We start from the raw sequence: 23996 nt of genomic DNA on the forward strand, positions 1-23996 counted from the left end.
CCTCTCTCTCGCTATCTCTCTCTCTGTCTCTCTCTCTCTCTCTCTCTCTCTCGCGTCAGATCTGTGGAGGTTCAGCAGATTTCTCACACGTTTATAATCAGCTGTAATCGGAGGTGTGAGGATCAGCAGGGTTGTAATGTAGATCCAGATGGATTACTGTTCCCCAGATGAACACACACACACACACACACACACACACACACACACACACACACACACAGAACACCAGCACAGTGTAGTACTGCCCCACAGGAGGAAATGAGATCAGGCTCTGTAGCTGGTCCTGTAGCTCCACATCCTCCATCATCGTCATCATCATCATCATCATCATCATCGTCATCATCAGGAGAAATCATGAGTAATTATGGCCGTGAGCTGCAGCGGGAGAGACAGCGAGAGAAGAAGATAAGGATGATGATCTGAAGGTCATGATGAGATTATAGAAGACGAGGGACCTGATGGGACAGAGAGACGAGACGCAGGGAGAGACAGCGGGGGGGACGGGGGGTGAGACGGGCCAGACACTACAGCCCCACGCTGGAGGAAAACAGACCTGTCTGTCTCAGATCTGACACTGAAGTCACTCAACCACTTCCAGATGTGCGGGGACCGAAACAGCAGGGTGGAGTCATGATGAGTGTGTGTGTGTGTGTGTGTGTGTGTGTGTGTGTGTGTGTGTGTGTGTGTGTTCACATACCCCGAGTGAACTCAGGTAATCTGGGACAATTTTTAGCAATTTATTTTTGCAGTTTCGACTTATTTTCTCTCGTCAGTTCAGTAATCAGATCTCCGATGGTGCCGTTCTGAGTTCATGGAATTGATTTATTTTTCGTTCTTCACATCTGTCTGTGAACATCGCTCTGTCCCTGATCACCAGCTCTGTGCCTGAGATTGAACTCATTTTAACTTGGATTGGACGGCAGGCCCAGTAGTTGGGGATCGTGTTCAAAGTGACACATTCGTATACGAACGAGGGGAAAAAAAAGAGCTCAGCATCTCGACACTTGAGTAACGTGTAAAGATTACACCAGGCTGGCGATAACAATGCACAACAGCTGGATTTGCTATGTAAGCATCTGGATTTGGGATGTAGTACAATACTTATATTAGTGTTTATTTTTATTGACGCACACAGTGAGCTGTAACGGTGCGAGCTCGGTGCCAGTGACAGTGCGTTAACGTTCCAATTTAAGAAGTGTCCAAAATCCAGAGGTCGTACGTTATTACTGTCTGCTATTGGATGAGCGTGAACAGACTGACGTTCTCGAGTATATAACGGTGAGAACGTCTGCTTGGTTCAGGAGATATGAGTAGAAACAGATACCTGAAACCCGGGTCAGGGTTTTGATGGTTGTTTAGAGTCTGTAATTGTGTGCAAGAGTTTATCTAAAACAACTTGCCATCGCACGGAATAGTTCCGCGGTGATGTTTGTCGGTAAACGAGAGCGTTTAGCTGTACTCATGTCCGACGCACGTGAATCGACGACGGCTTCGGCTGAACGTGTGACATCATCGAGACGCGTCTTCCCGAGCCTGTGGAAAATCTGCTCCCCGGAATATTGCGGAGTTTGGTAAATTCTGTGATCGATTTATTAAATGTTTAATGAAACATCTCTAAAACAAGCTGTTTATTCCGTGTGTGTGTGTGTGTGTGTGGTGCTGAATCCGAAAGCCGTTTCCCTCAGATCAGAATAAACCCGAAGAACTCTGAGCGCAGTAGTTTTCCTTTATGTTTAATGAAGTAATTCGAATGAGACGCTCGGACCTGTGCCGTTGTTTCCGGTGCTGCTTCTGAAAGCCTGTGAGCGTTTCACATCAGAGCAGCCCCACCTACAGGACACAGGCAGTAATGACACCCTGATCGGATGACACTGATCCTGGGCTTCATTTCAGGATGTCACTCACAGTGAGAGACGAGCTGAAACACTGATCTGAGGTCAGCAGTGACCGGTCCTAATCTCTAACACTCACACTGTGTGTGTGTGTGTGTGTGTGTGTGTGTGTGTGTGTTTACAGGTGAGAAGAAAAACCTGCTGCTGTCCAACAGTTTCCCTGACCCTCGACTGGTTCCTGCTCAGGGACCTCAGGGACCTCCGGGACCCACAGGTCAGTCCTGTCACACACACACACACACACACACACACACACACACACACACACACTTTGCACTTCAGTGTCACATTTATACGTATAGTTACAAACCACAGTACACGAATAAGATTGATTTTGAAAATGAGTAATGGTGTGCGCTACGTTCGATCCAGGATGTCTTGTGCGAGCCAGGGAAATTACTCGCGTGGCTAGAGACATCAAAATATCCAATTTGTAGTTAATCGTGTGTTTCATTCCTGCGTGAAACCGAGACTTTTATTTATCCTTGTGGAATTGTTCTAGCTCCGACCCAGCTAAAAACAGTGCACATCACTGATTTATCACCGTATTATAACGGATTTCATGTTCATTTTTATCATTTACTTGTCATATAGTTGATATTTATCTCAGTTTCTGAAGTAAAAGCCTCGTGCTCACTGCATGCGCTCACTACAGAGCGTATAACGAGATGTAATAGATGTAATGTGTGCGAGTATTAAGTAAAAATCCTCCGAAACAGTGCTTAAGTACAGTAACAAAATGCACTCGAGTTATTCTCCATGCCCGGCGTGATGGGCGTGGCCTCTTCCCGGGTGACTCCGCCTCCATCCGTAGGTCAGTGAATGGTTTCGATGAGGATGAAAATAACGTAAAACCTTCGCACTCGCCATCGTCAGAACACCGGCTGAGGGAAGATCTCTAGGAGGAACGTCGCTTTGTGGATGTAGTACATGTTCCAGAGGTCGATGACACTTTTGTGTGTGTGTGTGTGTGTGTGTGTGTGTGTGTGTGTGTGTAGTGGAAATTATTTCAGTAAAAGTTAGAATTTTTGAGGCGTATAATTAAACACACACGCTGTACCGGGAGAACGAGACCTCGTCTGATTACGAGAGTCAGGATACACGGCCCAGCGTTTCTTTCCCGTCTATCGTGTGTGTGTGTGTGTGTGTGTGTGTGTGTGTGTGTTTTTCCATGATGTGTACCAAGCACACATATTATACCTTCTACGGTTTCATGTGCCGCAGTAACAGAGCTGCACATCACGCAGTGGAATTTGTGCCAAGAACTAAAGCAGTACAAATCGAATCAGTCAGTAATTTGTTTTGCTCGGTACCAGCTGTTCGACTCTCACATGACTATCAGAGTAAATCACATCCAGCACCGGTCGGCGTCTGCGTTCGGTCGGGGGTTTTTTTTCAACTGCAGAACCGAGGAAAGCCAGATGTTCTCATGCCCTGGTGATGAAGGACAGCAGATCCAGCCTCGTCCGCTTGATAAACGGCTCGCTTCAATTTAAAACGCGCCCTCCGTCCCCCGCCGGCGCGGACGCCTCTCCAGCCGTGGCTCTGCTTCTCCTAGCCGTGCTGTACGCTTAAATCACCGCTACCGTCGCTCGCCAGGCTCGTGTGTCTGTGTGTCGTTCATCAAAATATACCGTTCTGTCTCGAATCTTTAACCAGTCTCCCGTCGCTGCAGCGTCTGACCCGAGTCTCGGGTCCGGGTCAGCTTACAGTGCAGGACAGATGCGTGACTCCGCCCACGAATAACTTTCTGAATAAATCAATCAATAAAATAAACATCTCTACAACGTAGGGTTGAAATGTTCCTACACTGCGTCTGGAGTATAGTCGAGCGTGTCTAGTCATTCTTATTAGAAGATTACAGTAAATCAAATACAGGATTATTTTACCTACATCTAGACATTTTTTAATCCTGCCCAGCTTCATTTATTTCTTTTTTTACTGACATCATTTTGCTGCTTTTTTTTTTGTAGAAATGAATGCTCAAAACGAGCAAAATCATCGAAATGAGACTAATCAGCTGAGACGCTGGAAGTGTTCTCTTTCCAGGTCCTGAATGTGAAGGTTTCAGCGTTTTATATTATAAATACTCTTCTTTTTCTGACTTTTTTTTTTTTTTAAATTAGAGGAAACATGGCAATTTCATAATAAAATCAAAACGAGACTTGTTTTGTTTACTTACCTGAAGTCATGTTGTCGTATCGCTGGAGTTTATCTCCGTCGTTTGGACGTAAAACCCGTTTAACATCTTCAGATCCAAAATGGCCGCCTGTTCAGTCTACATGCTCAGGACATAGAGTAGAACGTGACATAACGGTGCTGTGCGGTATTTTGAGATCCGGCCACAGAAACGCGTTCCGTTTTAAAGCTGAGCGGCATCGTTCGCGTCCGGCTTTCTTTATGGTTTCACTAAGACAAAAATATTGGCACCCACGGCCGCGCTTCGGTCGGCCAGCGCGTTAGAAGCGAACTGTTGTGCGGTGATCACGTGCCGGAGATCTTTAGATCGCTGCAGACGTCCGTCCGGCTTGAAAGTTTTCTTGAAGCGTTTTAAATGTCTAACGCCGACTGCGTCAGATGTTTGACCCGAATCAGTCCGACTGTAAAAACAAACAAACAAACAAAAAAAAAGCACGCAATGTAACGTAGTGGAATATTTCACAGAAACATCAAGCGAAGCGTGTTAAAGAGCGTTTCTGATCGAGACGTCAGACGCCAGTCGTATTCAAAGTACAGATTTGATCGCTGCTAATCAGCCAGCGTTGAAGTTTCGCGCCGTTATGACTGGCTGACGTGTGAGAGCAGCTGATTTACAGGTTTATTTGTGACAGGAAAGAGAAGTTCTCTGGGGAGAACATGAACAACTCCGTCAACGATTTCTGCAGTGAACGGAGAAAATAAACCGCAATGGAAACCCTGTATGAACCTCTTTCCCACGACCCCGCCCTTTCCGAACTATATACACATCGCGCTAACGATAAATAAACACAAGGGCATCCGCAGAGGACCAAAAAATCCTCAGCACATGGATGTGCTCTTAAATGAAGTGGAAAATCATCCAAATCGCAGTGTGCTGTATGACAGATATAAACCATTACACCTCGGAGTCGAAGAGCGATGAGATGTGAGACTGTTCGACTCCTCACATCTTCTGGAAACGATTCTCACAGTGTAGCTAAACATGTCCACTCTTATCTTCTAGCTCTGAGGCGTTGTGTTCACATTAGGAAACAGTGCGGTGTCATTCTCGAATCTGATTGGTCAGGAGGTGTAGACTTCAATTTATTGCTGAGATCTGATGATTTTATCCGTCAAGTATATTCTTGCAATGTTACAAATTTATTCCCATTTTATTCTTAAAGTGTTGTGATTTATTCTCGACTGTATCGGTACATAAAAAATGTATAACGGTTATTATTTCTTTTGTACTTTATTCTTGAAATATTATTATGCTTCTGTTCTCAGCTTTATTATTAAAAATCGTTGTTTTTATTCTCAGCTTTACTCTTAAATTATTCCGATTTTATTTTATTCTTTATTCTTATATATTCTCAGCTTATTCATACCACTTTTTTTTATACTAACTTTGTAGTTGAGAGCTTTAACGTAGCTTTAGCTTTTTTTTTGGTCACATTGGGGTTTAATTCCCGCAGTATCAGAATCCACGGCTGTATTTCTCCCCATGCTGCTAATTCGTTAACACGTTTGTGCATTTTAATTACAAAAGTAGTAACATTTTGCGAAGTGAAGTTTAGATTCTGATATTAAGATTAAAAATGATTCATGTTTTCAAAATAAAATCACACTATATATTACAATTATTATTATTATTATTATTCCGAACATTGGGATTTTTATTCCCCTTACGTTCGGATCTAATACCTGAATTCTTGAAATGGTATGAATTTATTTCCAAAACTGTATTTAAATGAAACATTGTCATAGTTTCTTGAAACATGTCGGTTTTATTATTAAATGCTCGTTTTATTTATAAGTGTGTCTCAAAGTTTGCGCTTAATCTCGATCCAAGACGTCCTCACTGACTCTTCACACACCTTCTTTTCACTTCACGTTATGCTTCTCGGGAGGAATATATCTTGACATTTTATCTGCTATATAAATGTCTTTTTTAAAACAAAATCTATATTAATTAAGAGAAGTCGAGCCAAGTTTCATAATGTGGAAAGAGTAAATCTCTTTGATTAAGAGTAACGGGAGGTTTAGCATCACCTCTCTCCCGCGAGTCTCCAGCTGTGCTTCGTTCCTACGAGACGCGCTGGGCCAGGTTTTATCACCGTTTCAGTCAGTAGGAGACAATAATACGTCGAGCGTCAGTTTTATTAGCGAGTAAAATCGTCGTGACCTCAGTGACGGGGACGTAACTCAGCGCTCGCTCGCCTGGAGTCCTGTTTGGATCGCGCCGAGAGTTCTGCATGGGTTTATAAACGCCGTGTCTGACGTCTCAGGGCTTATCTGTATATGTCTTCGCTAACGTGTATCTCGTGGCTGTTGCGAAATCCGTTCGGTGATTTATTATCATGTCTTTATCTTGTAAAGGCCAAAAGCTCGCTCTGGGAGAAAATCATGAACAGGATTGTATTTCATTATGTTTTATTAGTAGTCTGAGTCCGCTCTGGGTTTCGAGGCACTGAGTCAGACTGTTCGTGTGCGGAAGGAAATAATAATAATAATAAAAAATAAACATTTTTCGGTGTAGTATTGGAATAATGAATAATAAAATTCTTTTTAAAATATACAGTGCTGTGCAAAGATGCGATCGGAGATAATGAAACGTTTCTACATTTGAAAAAAATGCACCATAAAGAGCAGGAAACAGTAATTGTACTTAAAGAAAAAAACAGGGTGCCAAGACTTATGCACAGCGCTGTATACCTTTATTAGTTACGATTATTTTCGAATGATATGATAATCTAATTCAATAAAAATTTGAACCAGAGTGAAACGTACAGTTGAGGTCATAAGTTTATACGCCCTGAAAAATCTGCAGAATGTTAATGATTAAAAATAATAAGAGGGATCATTCGAATTGTTGTTGTTGTTGTTTATTCCTGCCCTGAAGAAGCTGTTTCACATGACAGATGTTTACATGTAATCCAGAAGACACAATAATGACTGAATTTACACAAATGAACCAGTTGAAAAGTTTACACACGCTGGATTATTAACCCCGTGTGTCGTTACCTGGATGATCCACGACACGATGTGTTTATGTTGTGTGAGAGTTCTTCACGAGTTCCTTGTTTGTCCTGAGAAGTTAAACCTCCCACTGTTCTTCAGAAAAATCCTCCAGGTCCTGCACGTTCTTTACTTCTGCAGCATCTTCTGCGTATTTCAGCCCTTTCCAACATCGACTATAGTTTGTTTATAACCTGGACAACATAATTTCAACTGCCATCAGTACCGCAGTACTTCATCTCCCTTACCTCCCTCATCTCCATCACTACCCTCACCTCCATCACTACCCTCATCTCCATCACCTCCCTCATCTCCATCACTACCCTCACCTCCACCATCCTCTTCTCCATCACTTCCCTCACCTCCACCATCCTCATCTCCATCACTTCCCTCATCTCCATCACTACCCTCACCTCCATTACTACCCTCATCTCCATCACTACCCTCACCTCCATTACTACCCTCATCTCCATCAACTCCCTCATCTCCATCACTACCCTCACCTCCACCATCCTCATCTCCATCACTACCCTCATCTCCATCACTACCCTCACCTTCATTACTACCCTCATTTCCATCACTACCCTCACCTCCACCATCCTCATCTCCATCACTACCCTCATCTCCATCACTACCTTCACCTCCACCATCCTCATCTACATCAACTCCCTCATCTCCATCACTACCCTCACCTCCACCATCCTCATCTCCATCAACTCCCTCATCTCCATCACCTCCCTCATCTCCATCACCTCCCTCATTTCCATCACTTCCCTTACCTCCATCACTTCCCTCACCTCCACCATCCTCATCTCCATCAGCTCCCTCATCTCCATCACTTCCCTCACCTCCATTACTACCCTCACCTCCACCATCCTCATCTCCATCACTTCCCTAACCTCCATTACTACCCTCACCTCCACCATCCTCATCTCCATCACTTCCCTCACCTCCATCATCTCCCTCATCTCCACCATCCTCACCTCCCTCATCTCCATCACCTCCCTCACCTCCATCACTTCCCTCACCTCCATCACTTCCTTCACCTCCACCATCCTCATCTCCATCACTTCCCTCACCTCCATCACTTCCCTCATCTCCACCATCCTCACCTCCCTCATCTCCATCACCTCCCTCACCTCCCTCATCTCCATCACCTCCTTCATCTCCATCACCTCCCTCACCTCCATCACTTCCCTCACCACCATCACTTCCCTCATCTCCACCATCCTCACCTCCCTCACCTCCATCACTTCCCTCACCTCCATCACCTCCCTCACCTCCCTCATCTCCATCACCTCCATTACCTCCCTCATCTCCATCACTTCCCTCACCTCCATCACCTCCCTCATCTCCATCACTTCCCTCACCTCCATGACCTCCCTCATCTCTGTCACCTCCCTCATCTCCGTCACCTCCCTCACCTCCATCACCTCCATCACCTCCCTCATCTCCGTCACCTCCCTCACCTCCCTCACCTCCATCACCTCCCTCATCTCCGTCACCTCCCTCACCTCCATCACCTCCCTCACCTCCATCACCTCCCTCATCTCCATCACTTCCCTCATCTCCATCACCTCCCTATGCCTCCATCATCTCCTTTACCTCCTTCAACTCCATCACCTCCATCATCTCCATCACCTCCCTCACTTCCCTTTTTTTTAAAAAAAATAAAAAAACAACATTTTTTACAACGCTACAAACTTATTTTGGGTGTTTAACCATAAAATTCTGTGACTATTGATAAGATAATGTGTGTGTGTGTGTGTGTGTGTGTGTGTGTGTGTGATTCTGTAGCTAGGCATGATGGGTAAATCACAGCATCAGGAAGAGGAGAAGTGGAGTGCAAAAAAAAGTCATTGTTGAGATCAGACAGTGTTACTGCTACAGAAATGTCTAATGCATCCGGTCTCACTTTGTGTAGGACCCCCAGGAGCCCGAGGCCCAGCCGGACCGCCAGGCCCTATCGGACAAAGTGTGAGCTACCACACACCTTCACACACCACGATGATACACACACTGAACAGAGGAACTGGGGATTTCTTAAAGGACCTGACACTGTGTGTATGTGTGTGTGTGTGGGTGTTATGGTTTAATGTGTCTATAATTTTTTTCACTCTCTCAGGGAAAGCCAGGTTCCCCCGGTGTACCAGGACCCACGGGACCAAAGGGAGAGCGAGGAGAGAGAGTGAGTGTAACATCTAAAACACTAAACGTGTAAACACCACCTGACTTTACCTTTACCCCCCTCGTCCTTACACTAACACCTACCCTCTCACCCTGCAGGGACCTCTGGGGTATCCAGGAGAGAGAGGCTTCAAAGGAGAGCCGGTAAGATGGCTGCCTCCATCACCTCCGTCACCTCCATCACTTCCTTTACCTCCATCACTTCCCTCACCTACTTCACCTCCATCACCTCCATCATCTCCCTCACCTCCTTCACCTCCCTCACCTCCTTCACCTCTGTCACCTCCATCACCTCCCTCACCTCCTTCACCTCCCTTACCTCCTTCACCTCTGTCACCTCCTTCACCTCCCTCACCTCCTTCACCTCCCTCACCTCCATCACTTCCCTCACCTCCATCATCACCCTCACCTCCTTCACTTCCCTCACCTCCATCACTTCCCTCACCTCCATCATCTCCCTCACCTCCTTCACCTCCCTCACCTCCATCACCTCCCTCACCTCCTTCACCTCCCTCACCTCTGTCACCTCCCTCACCTCCCTCAATTCCATCACCTCCCTTACCTCCCTCACCTCCTTCACCTCCCTCACCTCCATCACTTCCCTCACCTCCTTCACCTCCATCACCTCCCTCACCTCCTTCACATCCTTCACCTCCGTCACCTCCATCACTTTCCTCACCTCCATCACTTTCCTCACCTCCCTCACTTCCATCACCTCCCTCACATCCTTCACCTCTGTCACCACCATCAGCTTCATTACCTCCATCAATCCCTTCTTTTCCTTTCTTTCTTAGGTTTTGTAATTTTTTTTGTATTGTTGTTTATTTTGTTCTTGCACAGGTTTTAAATATTTCAATATTTTGTTTGTTTCTTTCTTTCTTTTTCATTATTTTCCTTTTTTTATATTCCTTCCTTTTCCTTTTTTTCTCAGTATTTTTAACTTCCTGTTTTTTCTTTCCCTCTTTCTTTCCGAAAGTGCTGTGATGATTATTAGAGTTATTGTTAAACAGCAGGGGTGACTGTAAGCTGTTTCCCTGCAGGGTGACCCGGGGCCGAAGGGTGAGCCAGGGGAGAAAGGTCTTCCGGTAAGCGTGTTTGGGACGGGTTCACTGCTGTCACTCACATACACACACTTTAACCTTTGACCCCTACAGGAGAGAGCAGGAGACAGTAGAGATCTGCAGGACTCATGTCTCTGCTGTAACTCTTTCTTTTGTCCTAATCAGATATCTTGCAGGTTGTTTTCACGCTGTTGATGTTGTTGATGTTGTTGATGTTGTTTATGATGTTTATGTTGATCCTGGCTTCAGTCCTGTTCACAGTGACAGATTTTAACCTCATGCTTTATCCCTCAGTGCACTTTCCCTCTCAGTTTATCTCTGCATTCAGAGACAAATCTGATGAATGGAGGATTAAGTGTATTTCAGATGGAAGTTGCACTGACAGGATGCTGCTTCACTGTCGCTCACTTCCTGTATGTGGTGTTGGGTTTGTTTGTGCTCCTTTTTGCTGTGATGGTCACATTGGGGTGTGAATACGATGTTGGTACCGAGTTGCCCAAGTACGCTGATCTAGAACATGAAACCACAGGGATCTGAATTCGGACGCTCTCTCGCGAGCTGAACGTGGCTCACAGTCTGCAGTCTGAATAAACATCCTGTGAAATGTAATCTAATCTAGTGAATTATATCTAATCTAACATGGTGAGAGAAATTTATTCTAACCTAGTAACTTAATCTAACCTAGAAAGAGAAATCAAGCCTAATGACTGAAATGTAGTCCAAACTAGCAAGTGAAATCTAATCTAACCTAGCGAGTGAAACCTGATCTAACCTAGCAAATGAAAGCGAATCCATCTCAGAAACTGGCCACTAACCTAACCTAGCAAGAGAAATCAGGACAAATGAGTGAAATGTAATCTAAAAAAAACAAGAGAAATCTAATCTAAAATCGCAAGGGAAATTTAATCTGAACTAGCAAGACAAATCTCATCTAACCTAGTGAGTGAAATCTAATCTACCCAGTGAAATCTAATCTAACCAATGAATGAAAACTAATCTAACCTAGCAAGTGAAATCTAATCCAATTTAGCAAGCAAAATCGAATCTAACCTAGTAAATGAAAGTAAGAGAGTCTCAGACAGCGTGTTATATATTAGGCCACGCCCAGTAGGACAGTCTCAGATCAGTGGCTCAGCTGCTTTTTGACCCTTTTGTGACATGATGTTTGGTAAGATGCTAAAGTTTTAGTGGGTCAGGGCACATGGGCAACTTTTACCGCTCTGTTTGTGTGTTGTTTTTGTTTGTTTGTTGTTTGTGTTGGTGGCGGGGTGCTGTCTCACTGAGTGTTCACCGTCTGACCCTCCTACTCCCACCTACTGACTCCACGCCAAGAGCTCACACTCGCCGTCTGAGCCTCCAGACTCGGCATACACACAACAAACACAGCACAGAATAATTCGAATATTAAATTCAATCATCGTGAGCACAAACATCAGACATGAATTCTGTTCATTATGGAGGTTAATAGAACATTCCAGAATTACAGAAAAACCTGTTCACTTGTAGTTAGAGGGCCGTTATTGATTTCTGGGAAGAAATCTTTAAAACTACAAACATTACACTGGAACAATACAGATGTGCTGACGAGACACATGTGGGAGAAAGTTTGACCAAAACTGTTCTTATTTAAGTGTTTTTTTAAGATTTAATTTGATTTAACTTTCCCAACGGGTCAAATATAATCTAATCTACAGACCAAAATCAAACCTAGCAATTGAAATCTAGTCTAAGCTACCAAGGAAAATCTTATCCGGCCTAGTGGGTGAAATCTAATCTAACCTAGCAAGTGAGCCAAAATCCGACATAGAAAAGGAAATCTACTCTAATATAGCATGTGAAATCTAACCTAGTGAGTGAAATCTAATCGAATCTAAAGAGTGAAATCTACTCTCATCCCAGAACTGAAATCTAATCTAATCTAGCATATGAAATCTAACCTAGTGAGTGAAATTGAATCTAACCTAGCAAGTGAAAGCCAATCAAACCTAATGAATAAAAGCTAATCAAACCTGGCAAGTTAAATCTAACCTAACTTGGCAAGTGGAATCTGTCTTATTGGGTGAAATCTAATCTACCCTAGCAAGCAGAATTTAACCTAGTGGGTGAAATCTAATCTACCCTAGCAAGCAGAATGGAACCTAGTGGGGGAAATCTAACCTTGCAAGCAGATTCTAATCTAGCAAGCAGAATCTAACCTAGTGGGGGGAATCTAATCTAGCCTAGCAAGCAGATTCTAACCTAGTGGGTGAAATCTAATCTAAGATAGCAAGCGGAATCTAACCTAGTTAGTGAAATTTAATATAACCTAGCAAACAGATTCTAATCTATCGAGCGAAATCTAGCAAGTGCAATCTACTCTAACCAACCACATGAAGTCCTAACTAACCTAGTGGGTGAAATCTAATCTAACCTAGCGAACAAATTCTAATCTAGTGACTGAAATCTAATCTGACCTGCTGAGTAAAATCTGTTCCAAGTGAGTGACAGCTAATCGCACATACACTACAAATGTGTGTGTGTGCGTTGTGTGTATCCCAAAAGTGTTTGTGCTTTAGCGATTGTGGGTAACGGCGGTGTGTGATGGATCGGCGCTGCTGTGTTGGGATTTGGGTGATGTTTGGGTGGAAGGGGGTGGGGGCGTGAGTGGATACAGCTATCCTCCAGTTTCCCACAATGCATTGCTGCTGCATGGCCCCATCTCATTATGCTGCTTGTGAACTTCCTGTCTGCCTGCTGCTCTCACGTCTGACTCTCTGAGCTCCACTTTTAACAGCCACAGAGGATTTCCGGGTAAACAAATGACCGGTCCGTTCGGATAACTCCTCCACTCGATCATCGCCGACACTGTCACCGGTTTATTTACTCCACGGTCTGTTAGCGGCCGAGGTTTCAGACATAATGATTTTGGACCCGGTCCCGGTTTGTAACATGACGCCTAGAGATACTGTAGTACAAAATCCACAGACCCGGCATTAATCATAATGCACCGATGATTTACTGACTCTAATTTGCAACATCTCTCTCGCTTCAGGAGACGTGCACATCATTTATTTCTCCACACACACACACACACACACACACACACACAGCCTATTCCCTGTGCACCAATCCATTGTTTTCCCATCGATTTTCCAAGCGCTAGCCAGGAACGATAAGTGATCCTCTCATTACACGAGAACTGTTTTATTTGGCTCCGGCGAATTGCCTCCTTTCCCTCGCATGCACTAATTTGTACATAACCCTGTGCTAAGTTCATGACCGAGTCATCGGTCATGAGTTTCACGTCCTGCGAAATATTTGTTGAACTGTGTAACGGATGTCCAGCGGAGCCATGGAAGTCTCACAATAGCCGTGATCAAAATGAATGATCCGCTCTGAAACTGTAGTCTAAGCTAATAACGGTCTGTCTTTATGTTTGCGCTGTTTAGAAAATATGTCCATCTCGAGGGCTATAAAGAATATAAATTAGTGAATATTACGCCTGTAGTATAAGTCAGTCCAAAAGTCTGTTTTATATCATTCATCAGATTCATGTAGAGTCATTTAAATGATCAGAGAAGGAGAAAGTGTTTACTTCATATTCCATTTAAAAAGGAATTAAAACAAAGGAGATTATTGCACTGGTCTTCACTGAGAAATGAAAAAAAACACTGGAGAAATTTAACAGGGGGAAAAAAACACAAATCCTTCAACTTTCATTGACTAAAATTGTTATGTTTTAGTTGACTAAACATTTTTGTAAAATTGACCTAGGCTATAACCATACCCAAATGACTACAATGTGACTATAATTGCAACTAGTGGACTAGGAAAATTCACTTCACCCTGTACTATATTGAAAAGACATTATCATCACATTATTTAATGTTTTACTTTGTGAATAATTTTTTTTTTTTTAAATATAAATAATTTCAAATCTGATGACTGTAACACACTCCAAAAAAGTTGGGACAGTCGACTGTTTAGCGCTGTGTAACATCAGCGTTTCTTTTAATAACACGTATTAAGCGTTTGGGCGCTGAGTGAAGACTCCAGGTGGTTAAGTTTAACGAGAGGAATTTTTCCCCACTCATCAGGTTGCTGTACGCGGACTTCGTCGAGTTATTTTGCGCTTCATAATGCGCTACACGTTCTCAATGGGAGACGGGTCAGGACTGCAGGCAGGCCATGCTAGCACCCGCACTCTCTGCTTACGCAACCATGCGGTTGTAATCCGGGCAGAATGTGGTTCGGTGTTGTCCTGCTCTGGATAACAGCGTATGTCGCTCCAAAATGTGTTCATATCTTTCTGCATTAATGCTGCCTCACAGATGTGTGAGTTACCCATGCCGTGGGCACTGACACACCCCCATGCCATGGGCACTGACACACCCCCATACCATGGCACTGACACGCCCCCATACCATGACAGACGCTGGATTTTGGACCTGATGCTGATAACAGCTCGGATGGTCCTTTTCCTCTTTGACCCGGAGAACACGATGGCTGTTTTGTCCAAAAACTATTTGAAATTTCGACTCATCGGACCACAAAACACGATTCCACTGTGCTACTGTCCATCTCAGATGAGACCGAGCCCAGAGAAGTGGGCGGAGCTTCAGGACAGTGTTGATGTACGGCTTCTGCTTTGCATAGTAAAGCATTAACTTGCATCTGTGGATGCAGCGGCGAATGGTGTCGATTGTCAAAGGTTTACCGCAGTATTCCCGAGCCCATGTCAGGATCTCCATTACAGACTCATGACGGTTTTTACGACAGTGACGTCTGAGGGATCGGACATCACGCGCATTCAGAAGTGGTTTTCGGCCTCGCCCTTTAAGCACCGAGATTTGACCGGATTCCTCGAATCTTTTAATTATATTGTGCGCTGTAGAAGGTGAAACGCCCAAAATCCTCCCGATTTGTCTTTGGGGAATGTTCTTCTCAAAGTGTCGGATTATTCTCTGACGCATCTGTAGGCAGATCGGTGAGCCTCGACCCGTCCTCGCTCTTGAAGGAGTAGACCTCTTATGGAGGCTTCTTATATACTACGATTAGACGATTGCCTCACCTGCTTCACATCACCTTCTTACTCCAACTTCTCACATCGCTATTAGTCCTAAATCGCCCCTGTCCCAACTTTTTTGGAACATGTTGCCTTCATCAATTTCAAAATAAACGTTTACCTTCAAAAAACTTCAGTTGATTAGATAAACATCAAATACCTCGTCTTTATATGTTTTTTTGTTTAAATACAAGTCAAAGTACATTTACACATCACTCCTCTTTGCTTTTATTAGCATTTCCCATACTGTCCCAAGTTTTTCGGAATTGGGGTTGTAGTAATCTAGATGGTTTAATTCAGAATGGGTTGCTCACTCCAACCGAGAGTTAATTTTTCTCAGAATTTCATTAGATGGCTAGTTACAGCTGTCTGATAGTGAGCTAGCATATCGTTAGATAAAGATCGGACTCCCCCCGCCCCGTGTGAAGACAGTATTATGGCTGTATTTTAGTTAGTAATAGTTAATAGTAACGTATTTTTCAGGTATTTTTGACTAAAACAGGCCTGTGTACTCAGCAGTATTTAACCTGAACATAATTATTATTATGTGGGTAATATTTGAGTTGGAAGCACACAAAAAAAATTGCAGAAGAAAAAAAATACTCTGATTGGACAAGTTATACATAATATAAAACTTGGGTTAAAAAAAATATCTTCAGTGTAAGAACATCCTGAACCAGACAGAGGCTGACGAGATGACATTAACGATGATGGATATTAAATTAGCCTTCTGTGGTTTCTTCAAAATGAAAATACAGGCGAGCGTTCGCCGTCTCTGGAGGAGTACAGGGTATGACTTGTGGATCATTCAGGGCCAGAAAAATGTCAACAGTAGAAATTAGTGAAATCTTTTGCAAAACAATACTTTGAATCAGACGACAAAATATCTCTTTGCTTCGTAATGAACTTTGGATTTTACTCTGTTTGTATGTTTATGTTTATTGCATGATCCAGACTAAAAAAAAAAAAGTGAAATGGTGTCTGGCCTGGCCTGTTACCTGCATGCTGGTGGTTTTTTTTTTTTTTTTTTTAATTCCTTACAGCATGGCCTGAAGAAGAAAAACAAAGACAAACCGAGATGTTTTGGCAGATGTTTATTTTTTTTAAACGTCTTGAATCGTATGTTTAACCCTTTTAACTTCTAATATAAAATAACTAAACAACTTGAACGTCTTTGCATGGTGGCAAGCGCTTGGTTTGGGCTGCTGCTCCCATAACTTGACGGCTGTATCTGTCTCCACAGGGGGACGGCATACACCAAATCCGTGAGGCCCTGAAGATCTTAGCCGAGAGGGTTTTAATCCTCGAGACTATGATCGGTATCCACGGTGAGTAGGCAGGGCAAAAGGTCAGAGGTCGGGGGGGGTGTCAGATAAGATCAGATCACGGGCGGTGGGAAACAAGGGGACAGACGGGCACTCAGGGAGGGAACGGAGCCCCGCCCTCAGAAGCACCCCGGTAACCTGATGCAGGAACCTCACTGCTCTTGATCTTTGGTAGGACGTTAGTTTGAAGATGTTGCAAGACTTGCAGGCTGACCTGGAGCTGCTGGCTCGCAGGGTGCAGCTGCTGGAGGCGATCATCTGGCCAGGTAAAGACGCAATCTGCAATGCGCTGCCCTCTGCTGGACTGGTAAAGAGTTCAGGAACAGGCAGTGCCAGGATTACAGCCTTAAAGTAGAAAGTGTAGGTTATGTGAGCTACAAGAAAGTGCTGGTCTACAGAAATGGACTCCAGCGCCTTCCTTTCGTTTTAGATTTTTATGTTTTGTTAAAAAAAAAAAACAAGTTTGTAGAAGTTTGAGACTGTACAGTGCAGACAGGAAGTAACTGGACAGTGACGTGTCAGAATTCTCGAACACCGTTTTCCGATCCAGTCCGATCCAGTCCTGGTGAAACCCCTAGACTCGGTTCAGACCTGGTATTAACACCACCGCCTCAGGTGATCCGACCACATGCGGAGATGTTAAGCAGGGTCAAAACTTTCTCCAGTGAACATGCTGTTGCTGTGGTGAAAAGTATTTACACCAGAGCGCTTTGGAAGTCTGATTTCTGATTGGTCATCAGGTGGTGATTAATTTTCTAGAACAGCGGCTCCGACTGTAGCGCAGGTTTATATTAATGCACTCGTTCTGATACGTTATCGTTTCCATAGTAACGGCTCGTTCGCAGGGACGTGTACAGCTCCATTTTAACGATTTAAAACGTGTGTCATCGTTAATCTGTTGAAGTCTGTACACCTCTGTAAGGAGCTGTTAACTTGCCTGACATTCATGGAAGGAGTCTCCAGTGTTAGAGGTAAGAAGGATAGTCTCGAAGACGTCACTGTCCGGTGATCCATGTCCTGCGCTGTATGTGGTGAAAGTGTGATAGAATTGTTATTTATTTATTTATTTTTGCTAGAATGCCAGTTCAGAGTTAGTTCAGTTCTTTTCTTCCACGTTGTGTTGTTTGGAGGCTGAACTTTTTCAGAAGTTCCCCCTTCTCTATCACAGAGCCCGATGGAGGATCCGGAGACGGCCCGTTCAGCACCCCGTCTACGGACTTCTTCCGGAACAAGCGTGCCGGCACCCTGCCCTTCCGGGTCAAACCGCCGTCCCTCTATACCGAGTCTAAAATCCGAAGGAAGTCCTAAAGAGTCAGCCTCTCATTCCAGCTTGGACTGGCAAAACCCTCGCAAGTCCCTATAACACGTACCGTCCTACAGATCCGCTCACTAACTCTGGAACATACCATTGAATAAAGAAGGGGAGGGGGGGAACACCTCAGGGAAAAAACCAAGTGGTGCTGCAGAGGTTCACCATCTCAACTGGAAGTCAGTCTTTAACTTCGATCTCCCTTTCGCTTGCATGAAACGAAGAAAAGAGAAATGTACAGTTATTCTAACGGTGCTTGAGTAAAGATTATACAATGTGGGACAATAAGGGGACGAAACAAGCTGGTACCCATGATGGAGAAAGAACATCAGGTTATTATTCGCTGAAGTCGCTATATATATATAAATATTTTAACAGACCCCTTAGGGAAGCTAGGAAATGTATCGTATGTAGGAAAACGCTTATTCACTATTCAGTTTCCAAACATTTAAGCAATAAATTAGTTATCCTCCCTAGCATTAAATGCACTATTTTAGATGTTGTTGTTTTTTTGTGTTTGTTTTTTTTGTATTCTAGAGAAGCAGGAAGGAAACAGAATCCCACGCAAAGGCTTTAAGTTTAAGCAAAACTTACCTGACGCTTGACATTTTGACGTTGTGTAAACTGTATCTATTTATTTGCAGGGTTTTTATTTGATTCGGAATTTATTACTAAAACACCACGTTTAGAGCTTTGAGTTTCCAACACAAGAAGATCTAACGCCAAGTGCACACGACATCATTTCAGCCCAGGCTTTTATTTTATTATTTTATTATTTAAAAAAATAATAATAGCATTAACAATGAGCTAAAATAAAAACCCCGCCCTCTAATCGTTCCTTCATCATAATGAGGAGATTAAATCACCGTGCTTGGGAGCACTACTGTTTTTTTCTTCATCACGGATTTCATTTTCGGCCTGAAAATATATTAATGGAGGAGCAAAAAAAATGCAATAAATGAAGTGTAGAATCCCAAATTTTGGCAGGAAGGTCCTGAATCTTGGCTGCTACCTGCTTATGGCACTAATTTGACCGCTCGCATAAAACAGCTTGAAATATTTCAGTTATTCGACCATAAAAGAGTAAATTTTGTAAGTTAGTGAGTGCTTGGACCCCTATTGATCGCTGCTTATGGGATCCCTATATATATATACTGTATAATTGTTTTAATATTCTTTCTCTTGTTTTTGCATAAATACACACTACAGCAAGTTACTTATTCTTCATCTTGTCAAAGTTATCAACAGTTCTCACTTTTAATTACTTGAGATAATAAGATTTCGGGATCGAGGGTGTTTTTTTTAAAAATTGGGAATCCTTCCAGGTTTAAAGACAAAAAAAAAACACCTACTCATATGAAACAAATTTGGCTAGTACACATAACATACGCCGAGCAGCAATTCTGAGCAGACTGTAATTATTTTAAAGTCCGAGAAAGAGAAAAAACTAAAGAGGTGAAAGATATTGGCAGCCAGTCTTGATAAAATACTCACGGCACGTGACCTTAGTCCGTATTTAACTGAATCTCGTAAAATTATAAAACTGCCTTCATGCAAAAAAACAACAAATATATAAGAAAAGATCTGGGCTACAATAATGTAAGGTGCACTCGGTATACATCACGTCTCCCTGATCTCTAATCGCAGTGTGGACCGATGTGGTTATATTCTAAATACTAAATAAAAACAGCCTAAAATCTTCGTTCGGTCATCAGAGTGACTTAGACGGCATTTTTTTTTCTTCTTTTAAAAAAATTAAAATAATACAAAATGATTATGGTGATGTCCTACACAATCTTTACAGGGTCCTTCAGAGGGAACCTTTAAGAGGACCTTTTAATTAACCACTGAACCCTTAAAGAACCCCTGAAGAACCTAAATTCTTCTACAGAGTCTACAAGCACACAGAAGTGCTTCACAGAAGATCAGTTCATGGTTTAAATGACTGATGATCATCTGAGAAATGAACTTACATGGAACTTGAATCTTTTTTTTTCTTTCTATCTGCAGCTTTATATCGTTCTCCAGCTAAAACGCTCAACTGACTTCCTTTTTTTTTTTTTTTTAAGACTCGTCTTTTGTCGTGTTTTGTTTGGGGTTTTTTTTTTTTCTCTGAATGTTGATTATTTAAAAAAAAAACGATTATTAGTTCATGTTTCAGTGTTTTGTACGACAAGCACATGTAACGTCAGGTCGTATTTTCTCCCCTCGGTATTTTACGGCTTCTCAAAACGTTTGCTCTGATTTGGTCTCTGTAAGTGTTTGGAGTAATGTTAAAACAATAAAGTGTCTGGTGTTCCTTTCTTTTATTTTATAAAGGTAATCTTTTCGCCTGTATGGTTGCTGTCTGTTTATGGATAACGATTTAAAGACCACCTGAAATCAAATCCGACCTCCTTTCTTCATGCTTTTATTTTGTAATTCGTCACTTTGCCTTTGTATCCCTGATCTGTTTATCAGCTCGTCGTCTGCCACTAAAACTATTTTTTTTTAAATTCCCTAATTAATCAAAACAAATTTAACGATTCAACTCATCTCTATACAGCTTCCTTGTTTAAAAAAAAAAAAACTTTAACCATCCATGAATATGAATATTTATTTTCTCCTCACACACACAGCGGTCATCCAGCTTGGAAATACGCCACATTAAAAAATAAATGTTAATACGTTTAATTAAGTTACTAGATATGTTCTGATAACTTTCATTCTACTTAAAATAGGAAATAAACACGTATGCATAATTCCACGGACAAAAAGTGACAAAAAAATAAATCCATCATGATATCCTTCAGTATATACGGTCATAAATTAATAAAAATGCAATAAATGTTTTCATATTTTATTGTCAAGAAAATGATGCATTTATTTATCTAAGGTTTTATTGCCAGATATTTATTTATTTATTTGTGTATTTAGTTATTGATTGATTCCAACACGCACGCACACACACACTCTCACACACACTCTCACACACACACACACACACTCACACAACACCCCTAAGTCGCTTATAATACCAATAAATAACACTTCAGTCTTCTCTGCTCCAGACGTAACAATGAATCTGGTTCGATCTGATGCCACTCGTATTAATGTATTAGATTTTGTTCATATTTGTATTATGGGATGTTGTCCACACCGTTCCCTGAGCGCGCCCGGGTCACGTGCTCGCTGCTTTCTTCCCTTTAGAGATGACCACGGCGTTTTCACCGACCTGGTCATCGATCAGCAGAGAAATGGCTCCGTCCAGGTGCGGAGACGCGGCCAGAGCCACCACGGCTTTCTCCATCGGGAAGCCCATCTTCTCCAGCTGCTGCAGCCTGATAACGAGAAGAAGAAGAAGAAGAAGAAGAAGCAGACAGGGAGGAATGAGTTTACTCTACATGTAGTCAGTCAGCCATGACACTGGTTTCAAATCTCCATTCATCTTGGTCATCTAATTTAAAATTACACAGATTTGTGTACAGAATATTTACAAGTTTCCGCTCAAAGTCAAATTTTTATCATCATACAAACCATTCCCAGCTTTTAAATCTCCGAAAGCAGGGCCTAAGTCGCAAACTGATACCTGTTCTCCAAGATGGCCGCCACAAAACCTTGCAGTTTTGTCCCAGTTTTTTATTTTATTTTATTCTAATAAACGACAGGAAGTAAGTTCCGGGTTGTCCAAAACAGCATGAGTGCGAGAGCTGAACGTGGTTCGAGGCTGAAAGATTTGTTCCGTTTTTGCTCGAGGGTAAAATTAAAACCGTAAAACATCACACACCTCAGTGAGGAAACGGAGGATTTCTGGACTTCCACTTTATCCGCCGCCGTGCCTTCAGGAGCGTCCCGCAGCGACGCCAGGATCCCTGCTCTAAGCAACTCCTCGTCCAATAGCTGCTCTTCTGTCACCGTAAGAGGTTCTCGTTGCCACTGGGGCGCGGTGTGTGTCCACGGTTGCGGGGGTGTGTGATCCTCCAACTGGGACCTGCTGCTAGAAGCGACACGTCCCGTATGAGACTCGGCATGAGGTAGAGACCTGAAAAGGAAACGAGACAACATCCCGTTAGTAACAGTGCGGTGCGGTACCTCATCTAAATCCAGAACTACCTGCACCCTGGCTGAGATCTCTAACTCTAGCTTATTCACCAGGTCAACTATTCATCACACTCAGAAATAAAAAGGTACCAAACTGTGCTTTTACCTCGTGTGCATCTTTTATTAGGGAAAATGCACACGGTGCACCTTTAATTCGCTTTCACGAGCAATCCTTAATATATATAATTATCGTTCACATACCTTAAATTATTTTGAAAGTTTACCAGGTGTAAAAAAAAAAAATCCTATCCAAGACATACAAAACGTGATGGTGCCAGTCAAGTGATAAAGAAAAGTACAGCTTGGTACCTTTATTTTTGAGAGTAAATAAGACAGAGTGAGCAACCCAGATTAAGCTGAAACTTTAGTCTTCCTCAAACAAAAAAAACAGAGTAGTTTGAGGAGTTTTTCAACGTACAAAATAAATACAACAAGCCTTTTCCGTGCGTCTGCGATGCCGTTACGTTATGCCCTATGTAGTGAGCGTATATAGTGAACAGGAAGCCATTTTGGATTGGCAGGAAAGGTGTTGTTTTTAATGTAAAATCGTGTAATAACCCGTGTGTGGGGCTGATGTAGGTTGGTAGTTGATATTTATTTGAAACGTAGAGCCACGCCGGCAGGCAGGAGCACATGCCGAGACCCTCGATCCGCTGCAGGAGCTTGATTAACTCGGTGCTGTCTTGGAAATATGTTAAGGGCGTTAAACATATAAAGGTTATTCTATATTAATTCTTCACAGTAGAAAAGGTAAAAGATACAGTTAAGTCCCAGGCAGATGGCGTAGAAGTGCAGGAGTCCGGGTGCGCTCGGAAGAAGGAACAAATCGACCAGCAAGACGAGCCAAGGCAGGGTCCAGGGAGGCAGACAGCGCAGGGCTCGTCTCTGTTTGCTCTGCCGACACTGAGCCGCGAACAGCGCCAGCTGGATGCCCGAGTAGCCACATATCCGACTGGCTTCGTCCCCCGTCACGAAGAGGAAGAGGGCGTAAATAGGGGGAAGGAGCACTGTCGAGACAAGAGACAGGACAAGGAAGACCAGCGTGCCCCATTTCCTCTCCTGCCTCGGGCCAAGACACAGCAAGAGGGCAAGGTCGTGGAGCAAAGACACAAACTCCTCATGACTCACAGCATAGAAGATCAAATCTGCAAAAGAAATAAGTGTGCCATAAATCGAGACGTTGGTGCAGATGATCTAAGGTTCTAAGCAAGACACAACTTACCATAGACACCTGGGAATTCACCTCCTGGCCCTAAACTCAGACTGGCATGAATTCCACAAAGCCAGACTAATACAAACAGGATCAGGATCAGAGCTGTGCCACTACACACACCTGATCGACTGGATCCAAACCACAACCATGGCCACATCATAACACAGCTTGGTGGATCATCTGCTAAACAACATCTCAGACATTTCTATTCTATTCTCACTTCTATTACTTCTATATACTCCAAGTCCATGATGCTAGTTTCATCATCTAAGCTTCCAGACATAAGCTAGCTAGGAATAGTTATTAGCTACATATACGGTTATAGTTTTAAATAACGTATTTATAAGATGTTTTATTAAACAGCAAGAGTTAAACAAACAATTATACTTCCTTTTTGTACATTTCTTCATTATATTTTATTTTCGATCTCTAACCCGTTTATTTTGACACGGACACTTCCTGTTAGGCGAGCCCATTCGCGCATATTTAAAAGTATACACACACATGGCTTCCTGTTGGAAATCATTTCTTAATTTATACATAAACTGAACAAACATGTCATATCAACGAATACGTATGAAATAACAATTCAAAATGACAAGTTAAAAAAAAATGTGTGCGCTTTTCTGCCAACCTCCCACCCCTACGAAGTAAACAATGGAACATCCAGCATTAGAATTTTTTTTTAA

At 42.8% G+C, this 23996-nt stretch overlaps 2 protein-coding genes across 2 annotated transcripts in view; one reads left to right on the forward strand and one right to left on the reverse strand.

The window, feature by feature from the left end:
• emid1 (EMI domain containing 1) overlaps window positions 1-20522 on the forward strand; it is a 90523-nt gene extending 70001 nt beyond the window's left edge. Inside the window, exons 2-8 of the mRNA XM_053610834.1 lie at window positions 1964-2106; window positions 9013-9065; window positions 9214-9276; window positions 9375-9419; window positions 10316-10360; window positions 16624-16708; window positions 17874-20522. Of these exons, the coding sequence (XP_053466809.1) occupies window positions 1964-2106; window positions 9013-9065; window positions 9214-9276; window positions 9375-9419; window positions 10316-10360; window positions 16624-16708; window positions 17874-18013 (574 nt within the window). The 3' untranslated portion in view covers window positions 18014-20522. The remainder of the gene's footprint in view (window positions 1-1963; window positions 2107-9012; window positions 9066-9213; window positions 9277-9374; window positions 9420-10315; window positions 10361-16623; window positions 16709-17873) is intronic.
• Window positions 20523-20839: 317 nt separating this feature from the next.
• rhbdd3 (rhomboid domain containing 3) lies at window positions 20840-23994 on the reverse strand. Its single transcript, XM_053653680.1, has 5 exons — window positions 23317-23994; window positions 22856-23239; window positions 22653-22776; window positions 21781-22035; window positions 20840-21334 (listed from the first exon to the last, which is right to left on the reverse strand). The coding sequence occupies exons 1-5, from the start codon at window positions 23465-23467 to the stop codon at window positions 21175-21177; spliced, it is 1074 nt and encodes a 357-aa protein (XP_053509655.1). The 5' UTR covers window positions 23468-23994; the 3' UTR covers window positions 20840-21174.
• Between the last annotated feature and the right edge of the window lie 2 nt (window positions 23995-23996).

Source organism: Ictalurus furcatus, chromosome 22 (assembly GCF_023375685.1).
Source record: "Ictalurus furcatus strain D&B chromosome 22, Billie_1.0, whole genome shotgun sequence".
Lineage (NCBI taxonomy): Eukaryota > Metazoa > Chordata > Actinopteri > Siluriformes > Ictaluridae > Ictalurus > Ictalurus furcatus.